Raw genomic sequence first — 12,500 nt, forward strand, 5'->3', positions numbered from 1 at the left:
TAAATGTCTTAATCCTTTTGTGTGGCCCCAAACGTTTAATTTCTAATTTATCTTCCAACGACAATGTACTAAATTGCACCCTCAACAACTAGTCTACATTATTCATTGTAGGCTGAATTAAAACACTTCCAAAATAATCGAAAACTAGCGATAGCTAACTAGCAGTAACGTTACTGGCATTGATCTGTCTGATTTTGATCTGACTGTATGTTTTTTTTTTCTTAGTCACGGGGTACAAGTCTCTCGGTTTTCGGATTATTCCAGTCTAGTTGCTAGGCAGATTTCGTGGGGCACATCTGAAAGTGCCCCACTGCTCAATGTTAACTTTGGCCTGTGTGGTTCACGCTCATTGGTGTTTCCATGGTAACGGTGGGGCAGCGAGGGCCGTTGCCCCACCGGAAAGGGAGGGACAGCGGAGAGCAGCATTTCACAGAGCAAGCACACAGACAGAAAAACACACGAATCAAATTACTCCAAAACAAGACTATAATGCTTGTGAGTCAAGTTTATTCACACACATATTCACGCTACTTTGCATGAAAAAATATATAAATATATATATATTAGGGCTGTCAGCGTTAACGCGTTAATCTATGCGATTAATGCGGCCGCGATTAACGCGATAAAATATTTTAACGCAATTAACGCAACGCAACGCAAAAATTTTAATGCCTTTATTTGGATAGGACATGAAGTTATGACAGGAAGTGAGGCGAAGAAGAGGTGGGGAGAGGATTGGGAAATTACATCAGGCCAGACTTGAACCTGTGTCCCCTCGGGCAATGTAGCTTGGCCTACCATTTTATGGTTGAGGACAGTGGGCTGATGGAGGTGATTCGAATTGCTTCAGGGGAAATTCTTACGATTTACCGTTGAGGGGCACCATTGTGTTTAAAAAAAATACAATTAAACAACAGTTTCTAAAATACACGCTGTCTGAAGTGATTACTTGTTTATTTATTAGATTTAGTCTTAAGAAGAAAAACAAACTTTTAATCGCGATTAATCATGATTCATTAATTTAAAAATGTGCGATTAATTAGTTCATTTTTTTTAATCGATTGACAGCCCTAATATATATATATATATATATTGCCGCGAAGTACGAATGTATTGAGCTTTCTGCAGAACAGCGTCATCTGGATCTGATGGGGCACTGCCCCACCTGCCCCTAATGTAGAAACGCCACTAGTAGGGAGCAAAGTCTCCCCTTTCTCTCTCTCTGAATCTCCTCATGGAATCAGTGGGATGCGCTCTTATAGTACTGGGAACACCAATAACTGCTGACCCGACCACACCTGCTGGGCACCTGCAACACAAAACACACACACACACACACACACACAAACACACAGACACAGACAAGCAGCCAGCCCAGCAACCAAAGGAGGCGGGGTCGTCACATCCCAAACTAATTTATGTGTGTTCCCAAACTCCACTAAACCAGATCCATGTTGTGATCTCCTGAAGGTTAGGATTAGGGTTAATTATCTCCTCTAAACCAGACCCATGTTGTGTTCTCTTGAAGGTCACTCAAAAAAGGTGAATGATTACAACCTTCCTCGGGAGTGCATCCGGAACTACTTCCCATCCCGGAAGTGTTTCACCTTCCCATTCCCAACATCCAGCCCGGAGAATGTGATCCGCATGGAGAGCCTGGGCCCCTCTGAGCTGGCCCCAGCGTTCCTGGAGGTCGCCGACCGCTTCTGCAGCTTCGTCTTCGACCAGAGCCCAGTGAAGCAGCTGAAGGATGGGCACACAGTCGATGGCCGAAGTGAGTCAGTCTGGAATAATCAGTGAGGCTCATGGCATCTGGGCAACCCAACTGTTGGGTTGTTGGAGTGTTTTTTAGCTCCAGCCCTGTAGGTACAACTGACACTAACCCATTCTGTTCATAATTACCAAACGAAAGTGAAACTAACCCATTCTGTTCATAAGTACCGAACGAAAGTGAGTTACCAACTCTACAATGCAACTGAAACTTTACTGTCAAATGAGTAACTTGTTACAACTGTTGTTGTCACACTACTACTGAGTTACTGTTACACTGGGAGTGAGTTACTGTTACACTGTTAGTGAGTTACTTTTGCACGGTTTAGTGAGTTACTGTTACAGAGTGCCTGCTAAGTCCTTGTGTTTCTCCCTCGTAAGTCCTTGGTCACATGGTGAAGATGTACGTGGAGATCTTCTCCAGAGGGGACGTGCCCTGTCTGGAGAATGCTGTGCTTGCCATGGCACAGCTTGAGAATGAGGCTGCGGTTAAGGAAGGGCTTGAGGTCTATGAGAGCGGAATGGAACAGCTGAAGGCTAACTTCCCTGTGGACCTGAAGGACATCACCTCCGGACACCAGCGCCTCACCAGCCTGGCAACAGAGATCTTCATGAAGCGCTCCTTCAAGGATGATGATGGCAAGCACATGAAGTCTCTGGAGGTAAGCTGGAGCTCTCAGATATGAAACAGATGAGGGAACGGGGAGCGAAACTAACAAGTATAAAGATATACTGTGTAGTCGTCTCTTAAACTAAATCCTTTAGGTAGCTGAGACATTCTGTGATAAGGAGTAAGAAGGTTTCCATGTGGTGTTTCAGGAGGCCGTCGACAAGCTGTTCAGTAGATTCCTGCTGCAGAATGAGGATGCTTCGGTGCTGATCTGTCAGGAAATCCTCGCAGGTCTCTCTGCTCCACTGAAGAACAAACTCCAGCAGGGGTTCTACACCAAAGTCGGAGGCTACCAGCTCTTCTGCCAGGACATGGAGGAGATTGTGGTGAAATACAACAGCCAGAGCCACAGAGGAGAAAAGGTTCAACAGACAACAGCATTACACAAACACTCTAGAACCAGGCCGACAGTCTTACACAAACACTCTAGAACCAGGCCAACAGACACACTCTAGAACCAGGCCAACAGACACACTCTAGAACCAGGCCAACACAAACACTCTAGAACCAGGCCAACAGTCTTACACAAACACTCTAGAACCAGGCCAACAGAAACACTCTAGAACCAGGCCCAACAGTCTTACAGAAACACTCTAGAACCAGGCCGACACAAACACTCTAGAACCAGGCCCAACAGTCTTACAGAAACACTCTAGAACCAGACCAACAGTCTTAGACAAACACTCTAGAACCAGGCCAACACAAACACTCTAGAACCAGGCCGACACAAACACTCTAGAACCAGACCAACAGTCTTAGACAAACACTCTAGAACCAGGCCAACACAAACACTCTAGAACCAGGCCAACAGTCTTACACAAACACTCTAGACCAAGAGCTACAGAAACACTAGAACCAGACCAGAATATTGTTGATGTGTAAGATTATCAATCCTTTTGCCAGTCATCATCATCATCATCGTGTGTGTGTGTGTGTGTGTGTGTGTGTGTGTGTGTGTGTGTGTGTGTGTGTGTGTGTGTGTCAGGCTGAGGACGTGTTGCAGGAATTTATGAAGCAGAGGAGGGAGGAGTCTGCAGCCATCCTACAGGCTGACCAGAGTCTGAGTGTGAAGGACAGAGAGATCTGTGGTGAGGATGTGTGTGTGTGTGTGTGTATAATTTGTCTGTGTATAATGTGTGTGTGTGTGTGTATAATGTGTGTGTGTGTGTGTGTGAATAATGTGTGTTTGTATGTGTATATAATCTGTGTGTGTGTGTGTGTGTGTGTGTGTGGTGTATAATGTGTCTGTGTAGAATGTGTGTGTGTGTGTGTGTGTGTGTGTGTGTGTGTGTGTGTGTGTGTGTGTGTGTGTGTGTGTATTAGGGATGGGCATTCGATCAAATTGTCTTAATCGATCGTCAGGAGAATTAACGATCGATTTTCGATTAATCATTAATATTTTTATATTAAAATTCACTATTTATAGGCTATATTAAAATGCAGTGAAAATAGAAAAAAACACTGCGTGTTTCCTCATTGAGATCTTTATTACAAGATGGACAACTCTTGTGGCAGTTAAACGGGATCCGCTCAATGGTTACACTTGAAAATATGCGCTGCTGTACTCTTACGGTGGGTGTCCACGGCACGCGTTATCGTGCTGCTCTCATTGGGGATAGAATGGAAGCGATTTGCTGCATAGTGAGGAAAAAATCGTGTCTGCTGCCTGCAAAAAGTTGGGCATTCTTTAACTTTATGCAAATGAGAGCGATTTGCTGCATGCTGAGAGCCAATCAGTTCGGCGTGTGTGTGATTTGGAGGCCAACGTAGCTCATAGGGGCGGGAGTAATCAAAAATATCGAAACAAGATGGCGGAGTCTCGGGACTCTGTTACTGGGAAATATTTTATGTGAATAAAGGTTATCTACACGACTTTTTATACGTCTAATCGACTCGGTTTGTTGTTTATATGCTACACGAATGCTGTGAGGTCAAATAGAATATTGTAGGTCTTGAACTGAAGCTCTCGACTATTACTGTTAGCTTGCCGCTAACACTTTAACCGAAAACCCATTGGAAACACATAGTCGCTAGCTAGCTAGCTGCTAAATAAGTTACATATAACGTTTTCGTGATTTAACTGGCTGATATATATGAATTAGATAGAATAAATTAACAAATTATGAATCAAATGAATCAGCCCATGAATGACTGCCGCAACATCTATCATTATTTTTTGGGGAGTTCACAAGCTAATGTGCTACATTAGCGCAGCACTGCACCTGAACTTGCTACTTGAACTTTGCTACAGCCAGTGATTTTTCTGTCCACGCCCCCCAGGCGACTTTACGCATGCGATTTAACGCATGTAATTTGTGCCGTGGACACCCACCGTTAAGCAGCAGAGCCGACAGCTAGAAGCCGGTGCTCATAAACACAACTGACCCTCGTTTTTTTTTTCTATAACTAATTCATCTCACATTTTGAAATTCATTAATCTAGATTCATCGCGATTAAAAGTTTGAGTTTCTTCTAAAGACGAAATCTTATACATTAACGAGTAATCACTTCAGACAGCGTGTATTTTAGACACTGTTGTTTAATTGTATTTATTTTTCGTGCTCTCTCGCCATCAGCCAAGGAATGTATGCGAGACACAATGGTGCCCCTCGACGGTAAATCGTAAGATTTGTCCCCTGAAGCAATTCGAATCACCTCAGTCAGCCCACCGTCTGCAACTATGTTTATGGGCCGCCAGTCACCGGCAACCCAAACTGCGACAGCGTTGGTAACCTTTTCACGGACTGGCCTAGTTATTTTCCTAGAGAAGTCGTGGAGTGTGGGTTGGCGACCATCTAACCTGGGACTGCTTTCTGTCGGGTGCTTTGCATTAAGGTGATAACTTAAAGACGAGCTGCTTCTGTGATGGCTACATTCAGCTTGACAAATGCTACATAGAACCCCCCAGAATCAGAATCAGAATCAGAATCAGAATCAGGTTTTATTGGCCAAGTAAGTTTGCACAAACAAGGAATTTGACTTGGTAAAGTGACTCTCAGTGTGCTTACACAAAATATACAACACAATACAATACAATACAATACAAACAAACAAACAGTGCAACAGTGCAATGGACTAAGGAGTTTAAAAAAGTATGTACAAGGTGGATGGGCTATATACAGTAGCTGTGAAATGTTGCACAACAGTAGTGCAAAACTTTAGTTTTGTCGATTGTTTCGTCATTTTGCCCCCACAATCCCTCAGCTCTCTTCATCTTCAACTACCGTCTCGGTCTCTCCTATCTACTGACTGCAGACACACGGTGGTTTCGTGCCATGGGTCAACACACACCGGAAGTAAACAAAGTTGCGTTAACTGCGCTAAAATATTTTATTGCATTAATCTCGACCACAATAATCTCATAGATTAACGCGTTAACTTTGACAGCCCTAAAAGAAATGAATTACAAGCACACTACGCAACAGAACATGCATTAGTTTTATCAATGAAAAAATAATGTCATCGAGGAAATTCTTAATGATCAATTAATCGATCGTCGATTAATTATGCCCATCCCTAGTATGTATAATGTGTCTGTGTATAATGTGTGTGTGTATAATGTGTCTGTGTATAATGTGTGTGTGTATGTGTATATAATCTGTGTGTGTGTGTGTATAATGTGTCTGTGTGTGTGTGTGTGTGTGTGTAGCGGAGCGAGAGAAAGCCGTGCTCCTGGAGCAGGAGATGAGGTTGGGCCAGGAGGCGCAGCGGCAGCTGGAGGAGCGCATGGAGGCGCAGCGTCAGAGCAGTGAGGAGCGCATGAGGCAGGTGATGGACAAGATGCAGCAGGAGCTGAAGCAGCAGCAGGAGGAGGAGCGGCAGGCCAGGGAGAGCATGCTGCGGGAGCAGGCCCTCCTGCTGGAGAAGGGCTTCAAGGAGAAGGCAGACGTGATGACCAGAGAGATAGAGGAGAGCAGGAGGAAGGCTGAGGCGGCGCAGGAGGCCAAGAGCCAGGAGTTTACCAGGCTGATCGAACAGCAGGACCGCAGGCACGACGATGTCATGAGCCTGATGAAGCAGCAGCAGGAAGCCATGATGGAGCAGCAGGAAGCCATGATGAAGAAAGTCATCCCCATCTCCTGCTGTATCCTGTGACCCACATCATCATTTTTCATGATCACCTCATAGAAGATAGCTGGGGCAGTTGCTGGAGGGGCATGTTGACAGAGATCATTTTGAAATACTGCTGCAGTGTGGCAGTGAGCACACACTCCTTCTCTCTCTCTGACCTGCCAGGACGTGGGAGAGCCCGACGAGCTTGTTGTTGTTGTTTAATAAATATACTGTACTTATATGCAACTCCGGAGTCCTGAGGTAACTTGAGTGAGTGTATCACCTAACACATATAGTCATGTTCCCCGTATTGTTTCCTGTTTGCTTGCTATGAAAATGAAATAAAAAAATTCCTCATATTGTTCTGACATTAAACAAAAAAAAAAACGAGAAGTCCCCCTGCGTTGAAAACAAGCACAGTCTCACACTCAACACGCAACCTCTGGCATGGTGGTCCCCTTGAGAAGAAGCACAGTCTCACACTCAACACGCAACCTCTGGCATGGTGGTCCCCTTGAGAAGAAGCACAGGAGGTTGAAGGTTTGGAAAGCAGCTTTATGTTAAACACTTTTTATTGGTGTTTTTTGGTAATCAATACAATTATTCAATACAATTATTCAATTCAATTACACATCACAAGTCTAATGATTACACCCCCACCCCCAGTCAGCCTACCCCATGCAGCAGAAGCACAAACATTAAGAGAACATGTTTAATGTAGATATAAATAGAAATATTGGAATATTACAATACAATTGCATGCAACAGTGGTGCAAGACAAAACAGAGAAAAGAAAAAAAGGAGAGGGGGGGGGGGGGGTGGGTTGCCATCTAATCTTTCTCTTGTAGTGGGCTTTGTATGCTCTCATAGTATGTCAAGAAAGGGGTCCAGGTTTTCTCAAAGCTCTGTATGGAACCTTTCAGAGTGCATCTGATTTTCTCCAGTTTCAGAGTTGTTGGTGTCTCTAATCCATGTCTCTCCGTGTGTGCCAACACTGGCTGCATTAGAGATGAAGTAAAGTTACTTTAAAAAAGTAAAATAAAACATTGAAATGTAACACCTTATATGACAGAAGTATCCGCAGATTCTCAGGTTTATGAATATCATTAGCAACCTTCACGTCAGGTGAAGCTATAACGCGTTTTTGATTGGTTCACAGTTAACAATAGGCTACTCCCTACCGTTTATGAAACACAAGTTTAGTTTTCATAAAAAAAATTATCAACTTGAGACTGCCAACAAACGGCAACGTGTTGAGAAAAAAAATATGTAGCCTAGTTTATATCGCAGAGGATAGATAATTTAAAAAACTAAAGCAGATAGAAGCCTTCGGCCCACCGTGTATCTCTTCACATTGCGAACAAGTTGTCCCGAGTCTTCCTCCGCTTAAGATAACCTAAACAGGGACGGAGATTCGCACTGATTGATTGCTGACCTGTCAATCTCACTATAAACGTCTCCGTTGTCAACACAACCCCATGCGCCAGAAACACCTAATATCATCTGTCACATGGTTTACAAGAAACGGGATTGTGGTTTACAAGAAACGGGATTGCGGTTTACAAGAAACGTGCACACGCAACAAGAGAATGCGTCAGCCGGCGGAGTTGGTTTTATTTTCGTGTGTTATTTCTGAAGGCTTCGTACTGCACACTGATCTCAACACTCTCCGAAGACTTCACATCAGTAGAGCCCGCTTTCCAACTTCTTTACCAAAGGTAGGCTGCCATGACATTAACTAAATAGGCCAACGTCAACCTATTAATTTAGCTTTTTGAAGGGAAATTAACATTGGTAGGTTGGGGGATGTCTACCTAGATATTAAGACTACAAGCTTGACAAAAGAGAAAACTATTTTGTTGTTCATTTTTATGTTATGTAGACAGAATGCAACGCATTAATTCATTACGAAACCACGAAACACCAAAATGCCTTTTGTCCACGAAAAACACAAACGCATTGTGCTCAAGGAACATTGACGGGAGTGCAATGTGGACATTCTTTATAGACTAAAGTACTTCTGTCCACGCGATGTGCACGAAAGGACTGTGGGGTGATGCATTCCGTAGGCGTCGGTGTTTCTCTAAAGTTCAACAGGAGTTATGTCCGCACCCGCCTTATAGGCTACCGGCTGTTCCCGTCCGTCTGTACAGGCGTCTCCATGACAACCATCTCTATGCGCCTTCAATGGAGTAATGGAGTAGTGTAGGGAATAGCAACTTTAATAGCAATTTGTCCGCGGTGAAATTGAATGTTTTGTAGTGAATGTGACTTCATAATTCACCCTTGTTCTTAGTGTGGTTCTACACACTGTTGTTTCATGCAGTTATTTATCTAATATTTTATATACGTAAGTATGACTGTTCCGGGATCGCGGTCCCTTTAAATATTCTGTTGTTGTTGATGACGTCGAGCCCCATACTTGTTTGGTTACAGGGCAGCGCCATCTTGTCATTCATTCGTTTTGGTATGTAAAAATAAACGAGACACACACTTGTGTACTCAACTTGAGGAATTGCCTTTAGCGTTTAAATGCAACTTCCACAGTTTATCATTAAACTGACGACATAATTAGTAGTACTAACATTGGATAGCTACGATTTCAACAACATAATATTCACCTCCAACTCCTGCTTCAGCTCATATAGGCCATACTGACAGCGCCTGCCATGGCGTCAGTTTAGTGCCAAAACTCACACATGCGAGGAAACGTCTATTCGAGTGAATTTCAGGTTTTCGCAAGCGTGAATTTCTTCTGCGCACTCAATTTTAGCAGCCACGAGAGGAAATTCAACAACTGCGAGCGCAGAGACTGACATACTCTCTCGCGAAAACTTGGTCTGCTCGCTCGAATTTATCATACACTTCTCGCTCTCGCGAAAATGTTATCTGCTCGCTCGAAAGTATGACTTTTGGCAGTGTGTGGGCGGTTTTGGCAGTGTGTGGCCGGGAACCAAAGGAGGGCGGGCTCTTTTCTGATTGGTCTTGCTTTGACAGCAGGAGAGTCATATTCACGACGAACCATTTACCAAACTCCGTTAAGTAGCTACATATGTCTTTGTATGTTGAAGACTGATATTTAACGCCGAACCGAAGTAACGGGACCCATTAAACACGTTTTGAATAAATACTAGTGGTGATTGTAGCATTTGACCCACGATCACTTTATTTATTCCTGGAAAAAGAGTCAGTTCTCGTGACATAGTCGCTGTTATGCCAGTAGGTAACATATCTAGCTACTACATTTTTTTTACATTTAGTCATTTAGCAGACGGTTTTATCCAAAGCAACTTACATATGTGCGACTTACAATGTATACACATTTTACATTTATGGCACACTGCACATCAAGAGCAATTAGGGGTTTGGTGTCTTGCTCAAGGACGCTTCGACAGGGAATCGAACTAGCAACCTTCTGATTACTAAGCGACTTCTCTACCACTGTCGCTACTAGCTAGCTTTAGATTCCTGCGCTAGCAAGAAGCCGTTGCTTGCTAACTGTTGAAGCTAGCTCTTGCTGCTGAGTTTGCTGCTGAGTTTTCAAAGTTGACAATGTTTTAATGTAATTTATTCCATGGTCCGGGTGTTTTCACTGCTTTTAACACTGCTAGCTACAACAGGTAGCAGGCAAAGGCTTCTTGCTAGCGCAGGAATCTTCTGAGGCAGTCAGCGGAGCTCTAGAATCTTAGATCAGTAGTAGACTAGCTAGCAGCTAAACAATACAATTTAATAACATGACAGGACAAGTCACGTTCGCAATTGCAAGTTCTAACTGTAAGAATGATGAACAAATTCAATAAAATGAACTTTGTGACTGAAATTACTGTTGTTTACTGTGTAGTGCTCAACACCTAATACTAGCAGCAAGCTTAAAGATAGCTAGTAGCTAACTATGTTACCTACTGGCAGATAACATCGACTGTCACGAGAACTGACTCTTTTTCCTGGAATAAAAAAAGTGATCGTGGGTCAAATGCCACAATCACCACTAGTATTTAATCAAAACAGCTTTAATGGGTGCCGTTACTTCGGTTCGTCATTAAATATCAGCGCCTGCCCACCCTAGACAGTCTCTCTGTTCTGCTTTTTGGTGCAAATAGGAGCCCGACAGTGACGGCCATCAACTTGACGACTCCGTGCATGATACTTAAACTACCATGTCAGGTGTCTCCTAGCAACGGATTGTATTTTTGCGTGAGTGTAGTCCTGTAGTGTATAATGAGTGCATATGTGGGCATATGTGGGGGCACTGTGGCGCAAGCAGTAGCCCCGACCATATACGGCAGGGGTGGCTAACCAGGCCAGCTCAAAGAGCCACAACAAAACCCAACACCATTTCGAAGAGCCACACAAATCTAGGTTTGGGGGGGGGGGGGGGGGCTATATAAAACCTATTATTTTTCCTGTGACCCAGCAAAACTAGGGGGGTCTGGGGGCATGTTCCCCCATAAGATTTGTTTGAAAATAACCTTTTAAATAGTGTCCTCTAGTGGGTTTTAGGAAGAGAAATTAACACATTTTGATTTAAAATATGGCACAAAAATAAACATATTGAAGACATCTGCTGAGATAGGTGCTAATTATACTGTAGCATGGTAGGAATTTGCAGCTCAAGTGAGTAGGTTAACATTGTAGAGTAGAGTTCACTAGCTAGTTATAGGATCAATGAACCGGCATGATTAAAAGAGAGCCACGACATCTACAATTAACTTGAGATGATTTAACCATTTCGTTTCGTAAACTTCATATATATTTTTCAGGTGGGGCTAAGGAAACTTTTTGGGGGGGGGGGCTACTCCAGGGATCACCTCTCAAGATCTGTACATAACTGTGTCTCAATTATGTTGTTAATGTCAGATATCCTCTGTTCAATTTTCGTGCCTGACAGCTGCAGGTCTGACACAGACCGCTATGATCCGTCATTTTCAGGGTTGAGGATAGCAACGACATCATGTACACAAGACTTCACAAACTCTCCCTCACTATATTACTTTTTTGCTCGAGCAATATTCCATGCCACCTGATACGATGCCAACGTGACCGTTTCAGAGTACTTCATGAATTTCCGAAAAAGCTGAGTCTTTTTCTCTGACTGACGTTTCAAAGTATTTACCTTGTGCTTGCACAGCTCTGTGCCTTTAGAAACTCCTGGGCTATGTTAGCATGGTGTGTGGAGAGACGGCGCTCCAAGTTTGAGGCTTTGAAATGCGACAGTGACGTCTGGCATATTAAGCAGAGGGGTTTTCCATTTCGCTCCGCAAATAATTCCTCCCATTCAGGCAAAAAACTTCCGGTGTTCATCTTCATATTTTCGTTTAGCTTTACGCTTTCCTGGATCCATGGCATTATGTCAGTAGGTAGCTACTGCTAGTCTGGCTAGTAACTCTCTGAGACTGGGTGCACACATTAGAATGTTTCATGTTTGGAACATTAACGTTAGACATCTCTCAAGATCGCGTGATGACAAAATATACATGAATAAATACCACATTCAAATCGGACAGCTTTTCGTCTGTATTGCCAAATATGTATTGCCAAATATATGCATATGCATTTTAGATGTTTATTTTACAATATGAAAATTCTGTACACCAAAAGCAAAGTCAGTAAGCACTCGAGCTGGAGCCGAGCCGCATGTCAGCCGGCAAAGAGTTGCATGCGGCTCGCGAGCTTGAACGCCCACGGGGACACGGGTTCGAATCCGACCTGCTGTCATTTCCCGATCCCACTCCCCACCTCTTCTCTAATAATTGCTTAGCGCCGATAACCATAAAAGTCTAGTGCTGTCTCTGATGTGTGGTGTGTGTGTGTGTGTGTGTGTGTGCGTGTGTGCGTGTGTGCGTGTGTGTGTGTGTGTGTACTGGTGTACGCGTGCGTGTGCGTGTGTGTGTACATGTGTGTGTGTGTCAGAGATGGCTCCAGTGTCCATGCAGGCCCCGGTGTGTCTGATTGATAATGGGACAGACGGGCGCATGAGTGTCCAGCAGGGGGCACTACAGATCCTGGA

General features: G+C 43.7%; 1 protein-coding gene and 1 pseudogene across 1 annotated transcript in view; both read left to right on the forward strand.

The window, feature by feature from the left end:
• Positions 1 to 6,702, forward strand: part of LOC105896051 — a 13,746-nt pseudogene extending 7,044 nt beyond the window's left edge.
• A 1,432-nt stretch (positions 6,703 to 8,134) lies between these two features.
• LOC105910586 (guanylate-binding protein 1-like) overlaps positions 8,135 to 12,500 on the forward strand; it is a 24,558-nt gene continuing 20,192 nt past the window's right edge. Inside the window, exons 1-2 of the mRNA XM_031580426.2 lie at positions 8,135 to 8,211; positions 12,404 to 12,500. The exon at positions 12,404 to 12,500 is cut by the window's right edge and continues 95 nt beyond it. Coding sequence (XP_031436286.1) covers positions 12,406 to 12,500 — 95 coding nt within the window. The 5' untranslated portion in view covers positions 8,135 to 8,211; positions 12,404 to 12,405. The remainder of the gene's footprint in view (positions 8,212 to 12,403) is intronic.

This window comes from Clupea harengus, chromosome 2 (assembly GCF_900700415.2).
Source record: "Clupea harengus chromosome 2, Ch_v2.0.2, whole genome shotgun sequence".
Classification (NCBI taxonomy): domain Eukaryota; kingdom Metazoa; phylum Chordata; class Actinopteri; order Clupeiformes; family Clupeidae; genus Clupea; species Clupea harengus.